Genomic DNA, 20730 nt, shown 5'->3' with positions numbered 1-20730 from the left:
CTTTCTTATATACATATCAGTGTGTCTATGAATTTGTGTCTCTAGTCTACCCCGACTAACACAGGCTCAAACAAAGCATGATCTGGAAATTGGTGCGGGACCAGAAAGTGTTTCATTTTGCTGTACATAGAGTTATTATAAGTCAGAACTGATTGTGTAACATGCGTGTGTGTGTGAGAGGGAGAGAGAGAGAGGCTGGGTTGTCTACATAAACAAAGTCAGTGACTCACATGTATATAATTAATAACTGTATCTCAGGAACCGATCTCGGGGATCTATATATAACCTCTCTGGGGGATGGGCAACAGGAAAGTGGATGAAGGGAGACACAGGGCCGTGTAAGATAAGATTAAATTATAATTTATAAATTATTAAGGGTTCATGAGGGAGAGGGGAGCGGGGAGGGAGGGGGAGGGAAAAAAGGAAAATGAGCTGATTCCAGGAACCCAAGCGGAAGGCGAATTTTGAGAATGATGAGGGCAATGAATGTATAAGGGTGCTTTACACAATTGATGTGTGTATGGATTGTGATAAGAGTTGTATGAGCCCCAATAAAATGATTTTTAAAAAACAATTGTATCTCAAAGTAATTTTATAACAAGCCCAGTCCAACCCAAGGTTTCAGGTCTGAGGCTGGCCAGACCCTCTGGATACCTCTTAGCTGCAGGCTGATTACACATGAAGGTGAGATGAGAAGCAGGGCGGTCAGAGGCGGGTGAGTACAGCATTGTGTAATCCAAGGGCAGTGGGAACATAGCAAGGTGTGACAGCTCTCCAGTCATTGGCCCAGTGGAGCCCCCTGCAGGCAGAATCAGAGCCCAGCAGGAGGGAGAGAAGGGCCAGAAGAAGGGAATTTCTCACCAACTCTCATTGAAAATGCCACACCCCCAAGGAGGCATCACCAGGCTACCACGTGATGGACAGGCTGGCCTCCACCCCTCCACTGTCCCACAAGTTCAAGTTGACACAAACTCTCACTGCCACAATGTGTGTGTGTTAACAGAATCACAGTATAGAACGTGTTTCTTGGGGTGTGTCTCAGTCGAAAAGAGTTTGAGAAACATTACCTCATAAATTAAATGAGCTAGTATTTTTATAGTTTCACCCAAAGTGCTCTGACATGCATTATGTCAGCCCACTTTAACAGTCTTGTTATATAAGTGGGAATATGAAATATTAATTTCATCCTATATATGAACCCCTTCAGGACCAGTGGTGAGAGTGGCAATACCATGAGGGTGGAGGGAAGATGGGGTAAAAAGGGGGAACCGATTACAGGGATCTACGTATAACCTCCTCACTGGGGGGTGGACAACAGAAAAGTCGGCGAAGGGAGACATCGGGCAGTGTAAGATATGATAAAAATACCAATAATTTATAAATTATCAAGGGTTAGTGAGGGAGGGGGAACAGATAGGGAGGGGAAAAATGAGGAGCTGATACCACGGGCTCAAGTGGAAAGCAAGTGTTTTGAGAATGACGATGGCAACAAATGTACAAATATGCTTGACACAATGGACGGATGGATGGATGGATGGATTATGATAGGACTTGTATGAGCCCCCAATAAAATGATTTTTTAAAAGAGGGCAGAGCATTTGGAGACAGATCTAATTAGGAGATCTTAATTAGAATAAGACCTAATTAAGGCAGCTATTTGGCCTAATGTAAATCAGAGCCTGAACTGAGATTGGAAATGTTACATTGTAATTTCTTTGCTGATTGAATGTATTATTTCCAAGCCACTTAAAGGGTATCTGTGCTTATTGTAAGGATTATCAAGAAATTCTCTAAAGATATTTTTAAATTTACAATCTGTAAGCAAAAATGCATGCTGAATTATGCTGCTTTTATACCGTAAGATGACCACCTAAATTTCTAACCTTCTACCCTTTGGCATTCCCTTGTTTGAAAATACGGGGTCTTTCTGTAGAAAATGTTATCAGCTATACCGGAGTATGGCTGGTCTTAATCATCACCTCTTCTGAGTAGTTTATTATTAAAAAGGAGGACAGATAGAGACAAAGAGCCACCTTGTGGAGAAAACAACATGGAAGGTTCTACCTGTCTACAAAGTAAAAGAAGGTTAAAGAAATGCCCAACACTACCAAAAACTGAGAAAGACACAAAGGAAAGCTTCTCGGAAGCCCACCAGGATCCCTGACTTCCGAATTCTAGTCTTTTGTGGGAACTGGATGGAGCCAGCTGGATGAGCTGTCTTCTCTAGACACGAGTAGTCATAGAATGAGCCCAGTGAGTTTCTGCAGGAATTTCTCATCTCAAGGAAAGAGGTGTCAAGGCCTAAAAATATGGTCTCAAAAACTGGGTGAAGGTTGAAGGTGGGAAAGTTGACAGTAGGAACGTGGGATTGCTTCCGAGTACAGTGTATCTACCTAGCCTGAGGCGTACGCTTCAGAAGGTGGGGTGGGAAGAGATCACAGCACACAAAGTAAGAAAGCAAGGAACCCTGGGACCTCAGGAGTGCCAGAGTCAGTGTGCCTGCCACCTGGGCAGCCAGGGGAGATGGCAGGAGATGAAGACAACCTGCTGCCTTTGACATCAGTCACTAGCAGCCGTCTCTCATCTGTGCTTCCATATCTGAACTCCTGGCCTAACATCTTGATGCATCACTAGCATCGTGGACCACGCCGGACACCAGCAGCAACCTCACCTTCTTCGTCCTCTGCAAGCAGCCACTGCTTTGGGCAGTGTTCCAGGCACATTGCCTTAAGCAAGGAGGGCCTTAGAAAAGCCAAATGGCGGAGCAAAGATGCCACGGCCACTGCGTCCCAGAGCATACCTGAAATCCCCCAAGGCTTCCCAGGCTACTTCTGGAGGAATCTGGGGGACTCTGAGCTCCACAGAGAGAAAGAGGTAAAACCAGATAAACCTTATTTTGTGGCAATGATTTTGACCTTAGTGTATCACAGCCTGGGACATATGGATGACCTAGCTGTCATCTCCACCTGTTGGAAAGGCTTTTGAACATCTTTCTCCATGTTTGAGTCTGTTAAGAAAGAAAGGTGAGGGGGGGAAAGGGGAACTGATGACAAGGATCTGCATGTAACCCTCTCCCTGGGGGATGGACAACAGAAAAGTGGGTGAAGAGAGTGGGTAAGAGATGACAAAATAATAACTATTTATAAATTATCAAGGTTTCATGGGGAGGCGGGGAGGGCGGGGGAAAATGAGGAGCTGATACCAAGGGCTCAAGTTGAAAGCAAATGTTTTGAGAATGATGATGGCAACAAATGTACAAACGTGCTTGACACAATGGATGGATGGATGGATTGTGATAAGAGTTGTACGAGCCCCCAATAAAATTAATTTTTTAAAAGAAGCAAAAAAAAGATTATAAACTTCAAATGGAGAGCCTTTTTAATGATAACCATTTAAATGTATTTTAAAATGTTGTGTTCCTACCGTCTAAGAAGATGGATTATTATATAAAATACTCAGAGGATTCATCTATGTGAAATTCCAATTAAGGATTGGGCACAGACTGAAAGATCACCTGTAAGTGACAGTAGACTTTCCTCAGTTAAGGTCTTATTAATAAATACCCACTGATACTGCTGGGGTCCTCACCTATACAGTTAACCCTTAACAAGCCAGCACTTTTCTTCCAGCTTTCAGGCCCAGAGCACACTGGACACGCCCCCTTCCTAGTTAGCAGGAAGAACTTTCTTGTAAGTGTAGACAGCAGTGTGCCCCGGCAACTCAGTTTTGGGGGAAGGCATTCAAAGCAGAGGAGAGACCTCAGCAGGGTGTGCACATGCAGGCAAAGTTGAAAGAACCTGAGAGGAGGGTTTGCCCTGCAAACATAGCACTGTGGGAAGTGACAAGACACTGTGAGATGCATCCAAGCAGGGATCAGAAGCAGGCAGGCTGGATAGGGCTGCAAGTACTAGATGCCACAAGGTACCAAGACATGACTGGAATCTTCATCTATCAAGAAGTTGGGTCTGATCATGGTTGGTTTTTTTTAAATCATGGTATTTTTATATGTTAAATGTAAATTGGCACAATTTACATTTCCACAATGCCTTCAGTATTTTTGGGTTTTGAGGTGGGATAATTAGCATTATTTATCAAAGGAAAATATTTAAATGTAATTTTAAAGGATGGATGGATTATTCTTACGAAGGAATATTACACTGCTCAAAGGAATAAACTAATTCTAAATGTCTCAACACTTGACTATCATCAAAAATCATGAAAAGGGACATCATATAGCTCATATATATAATTTATGTAAATTTGAAAGTATAAAGTACATGTGTACATATGTATATATAAATGGACTGGGAGTATACAACACATATGGAATACAAGTTTTATAGAGGGAGGGAGGGAGGAATAGGCTGGTCAAAAGGGAATTTAACTTTATTATACTTTTATTTGGTTCATTTGAAAATGAGAACTGTTGAAATGAGGTCTGAGTAGCCAAAGGCAAATGAACTCCATCTGAGTACTATGCTGTAGTCAGTAAAACCATTCCCCTTGGGGAGTATGGGCTAACATATCAAATACATGTATATTGGAATTTTAAAATGAAGTAAATGGATAGAAATATTAGGGGTAGACCTGCAGATTTTTCACTGTCAAAGTGGAGATTCATAAAGCATCCAGGTGAGTGAGAAGGCTAGAACGATCCATGTAGTAACGGGTTCCAATGGGGATGTTAGTAAAAGCACGTGTTGTTCCTAGCATTTGCAGTTATGCAGATGGTTATCTATACACGTAGCTGTAGATACATGCATGTTCACAGGCTAGGATGTGCACATAGATGTCTTTGTTCTGTCCCCTGAGAGAGCATGGGAAAAGGACCCCCAGTAGTGAAAAGCATAGCTCACACCTGGCTCTTGGTGCCCAATGCTGTCCTCTAATAAGAGGAGCCGACTACTTGGAGCAATAACCGGTCCTTTCTCAATGTGGGCAGGAAATCCACAAAACAAGACTGAAACGTCATGCAGTGCTAGAAAGTGTTCATGAATGAATGAATGAATGAATGAATGAATGATAATCTATATCAAAAGAACACAAATGTTAACTGAAAATGCTCCTAATGCCCAATGCTGGAGAAATTTGAGCACAAAGTAAAGCAAAATGGGGTTATAATCCCAGGTATAAAATATATATATCCATGAGTCCATACTGATATAAACAAATCATTGATTGAATTACAAAATGGCAGAGAAAGAAAAATCTTTTGTGTGCACAATACTCCCAAACAAAGGAGGAAAGCTTACCGATATGCTCAAATATAAGCCGACCCGAATATAAGCCAAGGTACCTAATTATTACCTGGGAAACCAGAAAAACTGATTGACTCGAGTATAAGCTTAGGATGGAAAATGCAGAAGCTATTGGTGAGTTTCAATACTCAAAAGAAATGAAAATAAAATTACTAAAAATTGAGACATCAGTGGGGTAATGTATTTAAATATTTATTTTAAATAAAAAAACAAATAAAAGGACAACAGGTCATTTAACATTAGTAAACCAGCACGGTAAGTGGAAAATAGGTTCAACAAAAACAATAAGGTATCAACAATGATACCTTAAGAGTACTATTCCCTGAACTCAATCTGCAACCAAGCTAAAATGTAAAGAGTTCAAATCCTTCAAAACTGAATTCCTCATCATCATCCCTATCCCAATGCAGAGCTTCAGCTGGTGTGAGGTCATCATAGACGCTGTCCTCACTGAGATCGCCGTCATCACCATCACTGCTGTCATTTTCATACAAAGCGCAGTCTTCACTGCCATCCATAGTATTACCAATAGTACATTTCTGGAAGGCACGGCGCACCATGTCTTCTGGAATGTCTTCCCATGCATCTCAAACCCACTTTGCTATTAACTCTATGTCAGGCTTCATGAGATTTCCTCCTTTTGTTAGACGAGCTTGACCAGATGACATCCATTCATGCCACATCCTTCGCACACGGTCTTTAAAAGGCCTATTCAAAGATACATGTCATAGGACGGCTCTGATTGGTTAGATGTGAGTAAACAAACCCTGCAGTGTCAGCAGGGCTTTGAATGAACAGCGGAGAAACCGCAATCACCCGCGAGATAACTGGCGCTCGTCCTGTTACCTGGAGGGAGGGGGCAGCAAGATGTTACACCTCGCTGGGGTACCACTGACCCGTGTATAAGTCGGACCCCAGTTTTCAGCACATTTTTGGTGCTGCAAAACTCAGCTTATACATGACTATATATGGAAATTAGTTACCCTTAATTGTGAGTTACAACCTTGGTGGCATAGCTATTACACATTGAGTTGCTAACTGCAAGGTCGGGAGTTTGAAACCACCAGCCACTTCCAGGGAGAAAGATGAGGCTTTCTAATCCCGTAAAGAGGAATATAAAGAGGTATAGTCTTGGAACCCCACAGGAGCAGTTCTATCCTGTCCTATCGGGTTGCTATGAGTTAGACTTAACTTGATGATAGCGGGTTTTTAAGTGTGGGTTAAGGGGTCCTGGTAGTGTTGGGTAAGATTGCTATGCCAACCACAAGGTTGATGGTTCAAAACCATGCGGCGCTGCTTCCCCAGAGAAAGATGAGCCTATCTGCTCCCACAAAGATTTACAGCCTCAGATCCCTACATAGGATTGTTAGAGTCAGAGCAGCCTCAACGGCAGTGGCTTTATTTAGATAAGTGTAGCATTCTAATTTCCTTCAACATGCAGTGAGAAAAGAGAGGAAAGTAACTAAAGTGAAGAGACTTCTCAGCTGATCAAGGTCAACATCAAGTGTGGACCGTAAGCATGCTTGTTAAGATGTGCTGAAAACTATATTTCAACTCTATGGTTTTCCCCAAACCACACTTGCCTCTTCAGAGGGTTGACAGGGATGGGAGATTTAGAAATTAGATATGGAAAATTGGAAAAGATAAGGCATGAATTGGCTGGGCGTGCTTATGTAAAAAAAAAATGTTTGAGAGGGCTACAAGGAGCCTCTCCATTAATTTCCTCTTTTCTTGATGGGCCTGGGTGAGACAAGGCAGGAGAAGATGCTGATAAGATTGTAGGTTTCAGTCACACAGTTCATTGTGGCTGTTACCTTTGAAAGGGGAGTTCAGTTCATTCTCATGTCTGAGAGGGACAATGACTAGAACAGGGGTGCCCCTGACTATTGATGTGTTTCTTCTAGCCATACTCTTCCTAACTCACCCCAAGTGCGTGGGTGGGATCTTGCAGACTGGGCGTATTTCCTCATTTTCTGTTCCCTCTTGAGTAGGAGAAGATGTGGGAAGATGCTGATAGATTATATGATTCAGTTGAGAGTGATTGGTAACAGGGTTCATTGTGACTTTCAAAAATAGAATTCTAAAGTGGGGATTGGCCAAGATTCCCATCCTGCTGTGTATGAAATTAGCCATTGCAAAAGCGGGAGGGGGAAATCTCGCTAGCACCAAGGCAAGGGATGCCCTGTGCTGAATAAGCCTCCGTGATCCAGGGCAGAGCGGACACCGAAGGGACAGCAGAGGACTGACGGCAGAAGAACCAAGAGCCTGAGATGAGCAGCAGGTTTTCCGGCCACTTTTAAAGTCGCCCAGTTTGAGGCAGTAAATACAGCCCAAGATTTAAGTGCTCGGCTGCTAGTGCATGCTGGTGGTCCACTTCCACACTTATTACAGCCCTGGTGGGCACTTCTCCTCTGTCATGTGGGTTTGCTGTGAGTCAGAACCCACTTGGCCGTTCATAGCAACAACAGGAAAGCAACTGCCTAGTCTCCCTTCTCCTCCTGGCTATCCTTTCTGTCTCTTTTTCATGCACTATTTGATTCCCTTTTCTACATGTGTATAACTGTACTTCTCTGTGTTGGTATTGCTGGCATGAACTTATGTATGTACAAATACGCTGAGTACTCGTGTTTGGGTGTGTGCATTTCTCTATAAACGATACTTAAAGCGAAGTAGCCATGCCTTCTGTATATCAGCAAGTGCTTTATAGTTCAGGATGTTTTCAGTCTGTGACAGTCAATGTGACTATCTGATTGTCCCAATAACCTGGAATGGAGGGGTCCCCAGGTAGGTTGGGTTCCATTGTCCAGTCAATTATGTCTCATAGCAACTCCGTGTACATGAGTCAAGTGTTAGCTTCACTGGATGTGGAAACGGAGACTTCGGAGAAGTGAAACCGTTTGCTGAAGGTCAGCCCCACTGTCCTGCCTTTTCCTTCCCTCGGCAGAGTCCACACTCATCTGCAGATTGAGGAGGTGGATGAGTTGAATGGCCGTCTGTCTGGACAGCCTGTTTCAGGGGCTCATTTTTGCAGTGTGTGAGCCACAGTCTTCCAAGGTGCAAATTGTGGAAAGTGGGTATTTTTTACTCCCAGACTAATTCCAGTAAATAGGACATCATATTACATACTGTCAATTTCATTATGGGTATTGGGATTAAATTAATGCCTTGGAATGAAAAATTGTATGCTTAATGTGCCAGCTATCTCGGACAGCATCCACTCTTGGAAAGCCCAACTGCGAGAGCATACAAGGGGACTTTAAAAAGTTGGTGTGAGAAAATAGAATTCGAGATCATGGAAAGTTTCCACAAACTTTTTAAAGCCCCCTGGTATCTCTGATGATTGAGCAGTGGACCATTATGTAATCTTTTATTTGCTCTTGGGCGAATCAAAACTCTATGATATCAAACGTGTGATTTTTTAGAGATCTTAAGATCATCGTTAATACAGACGTGATCTCGGTCTAGCAGAAATCATTGGACTTACTTATTCTTCCCCTATCATCTCCTTCTGAACGGACTTCCTCGGACACCTGAAATGTTGACTCTTGTGAGGGGCGTGGAGTCGGTCCACGGAGTCATTGGAGCCAGACCCTGCCCAGTCCTGCGCCGTCCTCACCCTTGTTCCTGTGCTTGCGTCCACGGTTGCAGCCACTGTCAGTCCAGCCCCTTGAGAACCTGCCGCTTTCTGCTGCCCCTCTGCGTTGCCAAGAAGGATGTCCTTCTCCAGGGACTGGTCCCTCCTGACAACACGTCCAATGTGTGTGAAACAAAATCTCTCCAGCCATCCCACTAAAGATCACTCTAGCTTTAATTCTTCCCAAACCAATTGGGTTGTCCTTCAAGCAGTCCATGGTACTTTCACGATTCGTCCATAGCACCGTAACTCCAATGCATTGATTTTTCTTCAGTCTCCTTTAGTCATTGCCCAGCTTTCACACGCATATGAGGTGATTGGAAGCACCATGGTTTGAGTCAAGCACGCCTTAGCCTTCAAAGTAATATCCTTGCTTTTGTTACTCTCAGGAGGTCTTCTGCAGCAGATTTCCCCAGTGAAACTCATCTTTCATCTCTAGACTGCTGCTTCCATGAGCCTAAAAGGTGGATCCAAATAAGACAAAATCCTTGACAACTTCAGCCTTTTCTCCATTTATGATGTTACTATTGGTCCGGTTGTAAGGGTTTGGGTCTTCCTTACACTGAGTTGTAATCCACACTAAAGTCTACACTCCTTGATCTTCGTCAACAAGTGCTTCAATTCCTCCTCTCTGTACCAGCAGGCAAGGTTGTGGCATCTGCATATCGCAGTGTGTTAATAAGCCTTCCTCCAATCCGATTCCATATTCCTCTTCATATAACCCAGCTTCTCTGATGATTCGCTTAGCATGGCTTGTTGAGATGGCATAGTATGGTGAGAAGATACCACCCTGATGCACACCTTTCTGATTTTAAACCATGCGGTGTGCCCTGGTTCTGTTCGTACACCTGCCTCTTGATCCATATGCAGGTCAGCATGAGAACAATGAAGTGTTTGGGGATTCCCATTCTGCTCAAGGTTATCCAGAATGTTTGTGATCCATGAAACTTTGTCCAGTTGAGTTGCAATATAGTTCTAAATCTAGCACCTTCTATTGTTTCTATTAAAAACCAACAAAACAAATCCATTGTGAAAGTGCTGTTTTACTTCCAAAAGCCTTGAAAAACAGCCATTAAGTGTGTGAAGAAGGGGGTGCTGACCCTTTGACAAGGTTCCCTCAGAGCTCCAGGGAATGTAACCCCCCACTCTGTCACCCAGGCATCAATCAGCTAAAGTAAGCCCCGTGCCCAGGATCATGACATGGGGCACAACATACTGCTGCCGTGCACTGATTCCGACTCGTAGCGACCCCATAAGACAGGACCGAGCTGCCCCTGTGGGTTTCCGAAGCTGCAGTCCTTTGCCGGAGCAAAAAGTCTCCTCTTCCTCCCTAGGGACACCTGGTGGTTTCAAACTACTGGCCTAGTGGTTAGCAACCCAACTCATGATCCTGCTCCACCGAGGCTCCTTGGCACACAGCCTAGCCTGTGTGAATGGGGCCCCTGAAGGTGCGTGGCGCACCAGAGTATGGACTCAGAAGTTCACGAGATGGCCCTGCCAGTGGCACTGGCTGGAAGTGACCGTCAGAAAGGAACGTGGTGCAGTAACAGGAGGGAGGGGACCACGAGGCTATTGCAGTAAAAGGCCATGGTAGCGTGTCGTGGTAACGTGGTCTTGGACAAGCCCGCTGAGACCTGTGAGCCTGGTCTCCTCTTCCGCAGTTCTCTCTGCGTACAGAATTGGGAATGTGCGATGCGTGAGGGCAAGTTGTGCATTCTGTTGTATTACAGAAAGGAGAAGCACAGAGAGAGGACGCGCTTAATCATCTACCTTGCTTTGGTGATTAGATGAGTTAGGGAACCAGAACATTTACAGAGTCCCGGATGAATGCAAAGAGCTCAGCTGCTAATCAAAAGGTTGGATGTTTGAATCCACCTGGAGGTGGCTCAAAAAAAAGGCCTACTGCTCTACTTCCAAAATCTCAGCCAGGAAAAACCCTGTGGAAGACCGTGCTACTCTGCCATGCATGGGGCCATGTGAATTCGAGTTGCTTCACTGGCATTTAGAGGATGTGCTTCAAGATTTTTCTAGCCCCAGTGAAGGGGGGATCATTCTTTGTTCGTCCAGCTGCTCGCAGGAGCACTGGGTCATAAACGGGCAACCCGTCCACCTCCCTAAAAGCCTAGCAACCACGACTCCAAAATCTGCCGTCGTCTGCCTTTCCTGACATCCCTCCAGAGAGGAAAGGCTTGCTAAGACCTTTGCAAACACTTAGTTCCTCTGTGCTGTTGGCTGCAGTGAAAGCAGAAGACCAGCGGACACAGCCCTCAAAGATTCTCGGTTGCAAACCCAAGCAGACGGCACTGTGTGGGGCCAGAAATCAATATTTGCCCAATGGAAAAGAAAAATCAATTGAGGTGAAGGAAAATGTTATCTCTAAGCCTTTGAAAGGATTGGCTTAGATGTATCTCTATCACCACATAAATAAGGAAAGGGAGATAAACAAAGTAGAGTGAACAGTGGTAGAAAATGTTCTTAAGTTAGTCAACCACTTGGACCTAATGCCCTAGGTTGCACTTGAACGCTCCATCGGCTGCTGCCTCCTGCTTCACTGATATGTGTGTCTCTACGGTTCAAGGATCGAGACCACTGCCGTCCGGGACATTCTGACTCACAGCAGCCCTGGGCCGGACAGAGCAGAATTGCTCCTTGATGCCTCTAAGACGCAGTCTCTACGATGGGAGACAGCCTCGTCTTTCCCCCTCAAATGACTAGTGGGTTTGAATCACCGATCTTACCATTAGACTCCTTAACGGTTAAGAAGGGAATAGATTATAGAGAGGGGGAGATAAACCCGCTGCCATCGAGTCAAATGAACTCATAGCCTTATGCCAAAAGGGTTTCCAAGCCTGTGAATCTCCGTGGGAGCAAAGGGCCTCATCTGTCTCCCGAGGAGCAGCTGGTAGGTTTAAAGCTTGTTAACAGGCAACACTTTTCCCCAGGCTTCTGAGAACACTGATTGTCAGGGAACTGCCCCATAACGCTTTATAGGAATGAAAAGGCTCATTTTCTCCCATGGAGTGACTGGTATTTTCAAGCTGCTGAGCTTCTGGTGAGCAGCCCAACGTGTACCCACTATGCCACCAGAGCTCCTAGCAGCCCTGGTGATGTTACGGGCTACGCGTTGAGCTGCTAACATAAGGTCAGCAGTTCAAACCCACCAGTCATTCTGTGGACGAAAATGAGGCTGTCTGCTCCTGTAAAGATTCCACAGTCTCAGAAAGCCAAAGGGGCAGTTCTACTCTCCCCTATAAAGCCACTCTGAGTCAGAATCAACTAATGGCAGTGTTTTAAGAATAGGTATATTTAAATAATCTTTCCAATTTGATTAGGTGAGTGGTAGGGGTAATGATGGATTTCTACAGCAGGCTAAATCCCATACATGTTTATGTTCATAAGTATATTGACACAGTGTTTGGAAACAACTCAGTAAAAATTTGGAAGTTATTTCAGTCATAAGCATATCTTCCATATAGGCTCACATACAGATTTAACTATTAACATTAGACCTTGATGTGCAATCCCAATATATCCGTCCAGACTCCCCAACACATTTTCCCTACAACTTTGGCCTCCAATGAGTGAAAGTGTTGCTTATTGAGCCCTTGGAGTCAGAATATGTGCAAAGTCCACTTGTCCTTCGGTGTTGGAAGTGAGCAGTCAGTGCCAGTGACCAGAGGGGAGATGCCTGTCCTTCGGTGTTGAAAGTGAGCAGTCAGTGCCAGTGACCAGAGGGAAGATGGCATCTTACTCATCACCTCTGCATCTGCCCCAGATTCTTCAAGGAGTGTCCAGGCAGCTACGGAGCTAAGGAAATGGTCAGATTAAGGTACCAAGACAGCGGTCTACGTCTTGCAACCTAAAGTTTGACTGCTAGCCTCTTCCACTTGACCCCTCATCTCCACCCCTGATCACATGAGCAAGACTTCGCTACCTAGTTTGAAGGACTTTTTCTCTAGTTTCAAGAATTCTTTCTCTAAACAGTCTTTCTAAGCCTGTGTTTGGCTTGTTTGCGTAGAGAAACAAATCCAGTGAGACTCATATATGTGTAAGAGAGAGCTTTATATCAAGTAATTTTATATCAAACAGCCCAGTCCAGATCTAGGCCATAAGTCTGATACTAGTCCATCAGTCCCTCTTCAGACTCACACAGCCACAGGCAATGATGCAGAATGCAGGAAGATCACAAGCCAGTGGAGGCCAAGTCTTGTGGCTCCAATGATAGTGGAAGCATTAGAGGGCTCTGGCAGCAACCAGGGTCAGCCAGCAGGAAGGTGAAGGCAGGGAAAGGATGGGAGGTTTCCAGGGTCCACCTTATGAGAAGGCCACGCCCACAAGGAGGGACCATCAGTCTATGACCTGATTGGCAGGCTACGCTCCACCCCTACACTTTTATATATCTCCAAGTTTACATGAAAGCATGTAACTACCGCACTGTGGTGTTTCCAGTTTTCATGCCTTACCTTATATTAAGGACTATATGGAAACTGCCTCCTGAACAAAGAACAAAGAAAAGCACTTTCCTAATATTATTTGGTAAGGAGCTCTGTGGCTTGGCGGGTTACATGTTGGGCTGCCAACCCCGAGGTCAGCAGTTTGAAGCTGCCAGCCGCTCTGCAGGAGAATGATGAGGATTTTTAGTCCTATCTGTCTTGATCTTCTAAAAAAATAACTGGTTCATAATTTATGAGCATTCTGCCCAAAGAAAGAGCCAATAGGGAGGAGGAAAACCCAGCAAAGAACAATCCAATAAGTAACTTTAAGCTTACAGCACATTTACTTTTCTGAAGGTCCCTATTACCAATTTATATATAGTAGGCACTCGATATATACTTGATTGAGTGAGGATAATTCCTTGGCAATCTCTACCCTCAGGAACATTTTGCCTGGGGCAGCATAAAAGAGGGAGGCTCTGGACAGGATGGACTGGCACAGTGGCCCGCAACAATGGGCTAAGCATAACAACTGAAAGGAGGACGCAAGAGCAGACAGTGTTGTGTTCTGTCGTACATAGGATCGCCGTGAGTAGGAAACAACTCAATGGTACCTAACAAAAACAACATGTCAATCAAATAATCATATGATTTTGTCACATGTTAAACTCTAATAAATGATTTCTGAATAGCCTTTGATTCTTGTCAGATTACTATGTTTGTGGCCTAGCTCCTTCCAGCTTTGCCTTTACTAATGAGACCGCATATGAACTGACGGTAGAGGTGGTGTTGCTTGAGGCCATCAGATCCATTTCAGCCGCTGGCAACTCCACAGAGAGTAGACCTGCCCTGTAGAACTTGTAAGGCTGTAACTCCTTGTGGAAACAGACTGCCACATCTTTCCTCTGTAGAGCAGCTGGGAGACTCGAACCATTGACCTTTTGCTTGGTAGGTGTTTACCTACCATGCCACCCATAGTGAAAAACTTGGTCAAGAGGATCACAACTCATAAGACAGAGTGGAACTTCAACGTAGGGTTTCCAAAGCTGTAATCTTCACAAAGTAGATCTCCACACCTTTCTGCCACTCACCAGCTGATAGATTTGAACCACCAACCTTTCAGTTAGCAGTGGAGCACTTAACCGCTGAGGCTTGGTGCAGATAGAACTGGTAAGTGGTGAACTTGGATATCTGGCTGAGGAGATTTCTAAGAAAGTTCTTAAAGAGACCAAGTGGTTTCTCCTTGCCACATTGTGTTAAGCAGGATTCTGTAGAGAAACAAAACCAGCACACTTATGATCATAGATAGATAGATAGATAGATAGATAGATAGATAGATAGATAGATAGATAGATAGATAACATATATGTAGCTTTGTAACAAGACGGAATATAACGGCTAATTAATCCACACAGCAGTACACAGGGCTTAGTTCAACTCACTTGCATGGAATAGTTGACATACTGAAGGTCCTTCCACTCACATGGCTGCTGATCCAAGGTCAAGGAAGCTGGGTGAGGCAGCAACAGCAGGAAGATGAGAAGCTGAGGCCTCACAGTAGGCAGTAGTACAGAGCTAGCAAAGGGGTCCCGATGTATCCTCAAGAAGCATGACAAAGCAGGTCTGCATAGAACCTCAAGGTCCAGTGATGCGCACACGGCAGCATGACCCACAGTCAGCTCGGCCTACATGCTCAGCCTACAGCGCACCTTGGAGACAAAGGACTAGCTCAGGTAGCTGCGTGCTGGTCCAATCACCAGGGAGAAAGAAGAAGGGGATAGATATTGATCCATGGACACAGACTTTCTGTTTGGGTTGATGAAAAACTTTTGGAATATAGGCTCGTGATGGTTGTACACATTGCAAATAAAATTAATACCACCAAATCATATATTTTAAAATGGTTAAAATAGCAAAATTTGTTGTATGAATTTTTCAAGAGTCTTTAAATATATAATAAAACATTGTGCTGTAAAAAAACTTCATAAAGAAAATGATGTAAACTTGTAAAAAAAAACACCTAAGTAAATTTAAACTACCTACTCAAAGATAGCTATTAATAATCTTACTGTGTATGCTTATAAAAATCTCTTCTGAATGTGTATACATCTACAGATGTGTATGTGTGTACAAAACAGATGGGTTTATTGCATATGAGGGGGTACAAAAATGGAAAAAGGCTCTGCTGGGCAGAGCTTTCATAGCACACAATCTCCCCACGAGGTGAGCATCAAGCAGTTCTCTCTGAATTACTGCACCCAGTGGCGTCACCAGGGAAGGCGATCTCTCTGGTCACAGTGAATTTTGTCATAAAAGCAGTTTCGCTCAAACCTTGTTTTCTGTGATGGCCGATTTCAGAGAACAGCGTGTGGCCATCAAATGTTGCTTCCTGCTCGGGGGGGAAATGCCACAGAACGTACTGCGATGTTGAACATGGCTTTCAAGGACAGCACAATGGGACACAAGTGTACGAGGAGTTTTCTTGTTTCAAAAATGGTGAAATATCAATTGATGACAAACTTCATTCTGGACATCCATTAGCTCAAACGGATGAAAATGTCGATTCGTAATGCATTTTCAGTTCATTCCACCAGGTCAGACTGTTAACCAAGCTTTCTGTTTAGAGCAGCGGTTCTCAACCTGTGGGTCACGACCCCTTTGGGGGTCGAATGACCCTTTCACAGGGTCACCTGATTCATAAACAGTAACAAAAGTACAGTGATGAAGTAGCAATGAAAATAATTTTATGGTTGGCGAGTCACCACCACATGAGGAACTGTATTAAAGGGTCACAGCATCAGGAAGATTGATAACCACTGACTTAGAGGTAACAGTGTGGGACAAAAAAGGCCTGATTTGTGGCACACGGGGACTGGTTTTGCCACATGACACTATACCTGCTCACACAGCCATCTTGGGCAAAAAACAGCATGCCTCTCTTGCCCCACATACCTTATTCACTTGACCTCCCTCTCTGCAACTTCCTTTTGCTTCCATGAATGAAGAGGGACATGAAAGGACAGCAATTTGATGATATGGAAGAGGTGAAGGAAAAATGAGGGATGTGCCGTCAGCCATTCAAACAGATGAGTTTGAAAAATGTTTCCAAAAATGGAATCGCAAATTTGACAAATGTATTAAGTGTAATGGAGAGTACTGTGAAGGTGACCAGGTTGTTATTGTTTTTGTTTTTAATGTAAATACATAGCTTTGAAGAAAACATTCTGTTCTTTGTATGTTTCATATGTATAAAACATTGGACTCATTTGTACTACATTGTAATTTACTTACTTGATATAAATATATTTTCAAGTCAGTATAATTCTACAATGTAGTTTCATTGGTTAGATAGTATTTTTCTGAATAGATGTGCTATAATATATTTAAATGCTCGCCTTTGCAAAGGGGTTGCTATACAAACTTTCCTATTAAAAATTATTTAGTGTAAATATTCTAAGTTTATGTACTTCCCTGATTATTTTCTAAGGATGAATTCCCAATCAAAAAAATCTCCAAGGAAAGTCCAGGGAAATAGAGGAAAGAGCTGGGAGGCAAAGGGCATTTATAGAGGTCTAGATAAAGACATGTACATATGAAAATCTATTTATATATGAGGATGGGGAAATAGATCTATCTGCATATATTTATAGGTTTCATATTAAGGTAGCAGAAGGACATTGGGCCTCCACTCAAGTACTCCCTCAGTGCAAGAATACTTTCTTCTATTAAACTGGCATTCCATGATGCTCACCTTCCCGATACAATTGCTGAAGACAAAGCGGGTGCATAAGCAAGTGTGGTGAAGAAAGCTGATGGTGCCCTGCTATCGAAAGATATAGTGTCTGGGGTCTTAAAGGCTTGAAGGTAAACAAGCAGCCATCAAGCTCAGAAGCAACAAAGCCCACATGGAAGAAGCACACCAGCCTGTGTGATCATGAGATGTCAAAGGAATCAGGCATCATCAGAACAAAAAATATTACCATAGTGAATGAGGTGGGGAGGGCGGAGTGGAGACCTAAAGCCCATTTGTAGGCCACTGTACATCCCCTTACAGAAGGGTCTCAGGGAGGAAACGAGCCAGTCAGGGTGCGATGTAGCAATGAAGAAAAATACAACTTTCCTCTAGTTCCTAAATGCTCCCCCCAGCCCCCATCATGATCCCAATTCTACCTAGCAAGTCTGGCTAGACCAGAGGATGTACACTGGTACAGACAGGAACTGGAAACACAGGGAATCCAGGGTGGATGATCCCTTCAGGACCAGTCATGTGAGTGGCGATACTGGGAGGGAGAGGGTGGGTTGAAAAGGGGGAACCGATTACAGGATCTGCATGTGACCTCCTCCCTGGGGGATGGACAACAGAAAAGTGGATGAAGGGAGACATTGAGCAGGGCAAGATATGACAAAATCATAATTTATAAATTATCAAGGGTTCATGAGGGAGGCGGGAGTGGGGAGGAAGGGGAAAAATGAGGAGCCAATGCCAGGGGCTTAAGTGGAGAGCAAATGTTTTGAGAATGATGGAGGTAATGAATGTACAAATGCGCTTTACACAATTGATGTATGTATGGATTGTGATAAGAGTTGTATGAGCCCCTAATAAAATAATTTTTTAAAAAGAAAGAAAAAAAAATCCTCAAACCTGAAAATATGTAGTTTTTTTTTTAAAAGACTATTAATACTTGTTTCCAAAATTCCTTTCAGTGAAATTTGGGGTCAATTTCTGCATCCATCATTATTGTGTAGTTGTTTTCCCACCATCACCAAAAAAATGAGCATTTATTTTTCCTTTGCCATTGTAATAAGAACAAACAGTACTTTGTTTATACTTTTGATTTTTTTTTTAATTACTGAAAAGCTCACTGCCATCAAGTTGATTCCGGATCCTAGCGACCCAATAAGACGGCATAGAATTGCCTCGTGGATTTCTGAGGCCGTAAATCTTTAAAAAATGGAGAGCCGCCTCCTCCTCCCCCTTTCAGTTGACAGGGAAATGGAAAAGAACACCACTGTCAATCATGGACTCCTCTCTGCTGTGGCTGTGTAAATCTGGAGCTTAGAACCTTATCAGCCCTTTACAAAGGAATTCTTTTCTTTCCGGGCCACCCACCCACCCCCAGAGTAAATTAAAACCAAATGTATTTTGTCATGTAAACATTTTGAGACAGTACATTTGCTACAAAAAATCTGTATTGTGAATATGCCTGATATGATGTCCAGTTGCACTTCCTGTATGTGAATACTTTGTTTTTATTACACGATACAATGTCTGATAATGTTACTCGGAGATTAATCCATTCTAAACAAGTCCCCACAAGCTAATGGAATAATGTATCTTAGTATTTGTGGAAATTCTATCTAATCTGTATACTCAAATGACCTTTATTGGTGATACAGTAACTTGAACTTTCTTGTTGATACACAGGGACTGTTAGGGGAAAAATACGGGAACATCCGAATCCCTGGAGAAGTTGAAGCCTCGGAGTTTGAAATGATTCTGGATGCTGCCATGGAGGCAAAGCTGGAGACCACGTTACTGGAAGAGTGGTACTGTCGGGATGAGAACTCGGTGCCACCAGCCTATTACCTCCGACCCAAATCAGACGTGCTGAAGAGCAATAGAAATGCAGTGAGTTGCATTTCTGTGAAATATTGCCCTCCAAAGCATTTACCTACCCATTGTTTTTCATGGTTTATATGAGCCGAGAGTGATGTTCTCCACACAAAAAGTTACAGGACGTAGATGTTATTCTTCTTTAGACCATAACTTCTTTTTGTTTGTTTGTTTGTTCGTTTTGTTTTGTTTTTAAGTAGTTCAGTCAAAAGCTAAGAAACCTTTCAGTTTATTTCACTTTTCTCTTTCTTCCTAAATTATACATTTGGCAGTCCGTTAATGAAATATGCCAGTGATAAACTTTCTCAATGTTTGTTCATGTGAATATTCTTTTTTTCCATTAACCTACAATGCATCTATTTTTAATACTTCTTGACACCTGTTTTATGTCCTATATCTGTGAATATATATAACTATATCATGTAACTCATGAGCTGTGAAAAATTACCAGCCATCTTCTTGTAGAATAGTGTCTCTTCTCCATTATTTCTGTATTTTACGTCCTGGTCTTTGATTAGATACCCATGAAACCATCTCAGTGTATCCTTCAGGCCTTTTAACTGTCTTCCACATTATTAATTCCCTTACCTCTCTGGACCGCCTTCAAGGAGATTCAGTTCACCAATTTTATCTTCAGCTATGTCTATTCTGTTCATATGTTAAGTTTTTAAAGTTAATGCTTATATTTTTTATTTCATGGAATAATTTTTAAGAGATTTGAGAGGTCTTTAAAAATTGACTTAACTATTCTCTCATTATTTATTTTCAGTTCACTTTTTTTTCTTTAAACACTTAAGCCACATTTAATTTCTCTTTTTATAGTTTATTGTAGAATCTTGGGGTAAGGAGACTTCATACAAAAGTATGGTGAAAACATTGTTTTTGTCTTCTCTATGACTGGGTTCTCGAGTACATGTACAAGTAAATAAGGGTTGAAGAGGGAAGGGCTAGAATTATTCGTTGCATAGAATTTCTAGAGACATTGGACAGAGTCATAGGTACCCATCTCTCTTCCAACGTGAGCATCTTTGGTACAGTCAGTCACTCCAAGAGGAGAGACTCAGTCAGCCGGAGTGCTTTCATTGAGGATCTTGATATTGGTCATCCTGATTTCTAACACAAAGCCTTTGCTCCAGGTAAGAGGAAGTCGTGTCTTCTTCCTGCTCACGTGCATTATCCAGACAAATTACCTATAAGCAATTTGCCTCTTTAGTTAAGAACCTTGTGGTAATCCTTGATCATTCCCAGTCAGTCAGGTGTGCTGGGAGTAAAGGGAGCAGCAGGTGAGCGTAGGCATCAGAGATGGTGGCACTCCAGGAACCAGCTCCAACAGTGCTTTGAGGCTGCTGGTTGGGCTTAACGTGGCAGCCTGTGAGATAAGTATTCTAGACCAAGCTGCCTGTGCCTCCCAGGGGACGGAGCAGGCCTCACTGACAAAGGGGCTGCTGCTCTTGTGCGCGGTGATCTTCTGTGATTCGGAGAGTAATGTCTTACCGTTCCCTCCCCGTAGCTGCAACCTTCTGCGAACACGGAGAGTGAGAAGAAATGGCCAGAGATCTCAGATGAGATCAAGACGATATTTAAGACTGCTGTAAAACTGCTGCACGAAAGGGGGAAAATGAAGCACAGTCAAGCTAAGAGGTACCTGTTCTCAGGTAATTTCACATCCTCAGTAAACCTGGGTGCAGCTAAGTAGTAGATGCGGTAGTCACACGGAGCCCTGGGGGCACAGGCTGTTAACCGCAAGGTTAGCAAGTTCCCAGCGGGGGCTGGGGTGGGGGTGGCGGGATA

At 43.3% G+C, this 20730-nt stretch overlaps 1 protein-coding gene across 1 annotated transcript in view; it reads left to right on the top strand.

Moving 5' to 3' along the window:
• The window catches only part of NWD2 (NACHT and WD repeat domain containing 2), a 239909-nt gene that overhangs the window by 203776 nt on the left and 15403 nt on the right, over positions 1–20730 (top strand). The window contains exons 4-5 of the mRNA XM_075545004.1: positions 18751–18954; positions 20450–20594. Of these exons, the coding sequence (XP_075401119.1) occupies positions 18751–18954; positions 20450–20594 (349 nt within the window). The remainder of the gene's footprint in view (positions 1–18750; positions 18955–20449; positions 20595–20730) is intronic.

This window comes from Tenrec ecaudatus, chromosome 3, assembly GCF_050624435.1.
Source record: "Tenrec ecaudatus isolate mTenEca1 chromosome 3, mTenEca1.hap1, whole genome shotgun sequence".
In the NCBI taxonomy this organism is placed as follows: domain Eukaryota; kingdom Metazoa; phylum Chordata; class Mammalia; order Afrosoricida; family Tenrecidae; genus Tenrec; species Tenrec ecaudatus.
This window is presented reverse-complemented; position numbering and strand designations above follow the sequence as displayed.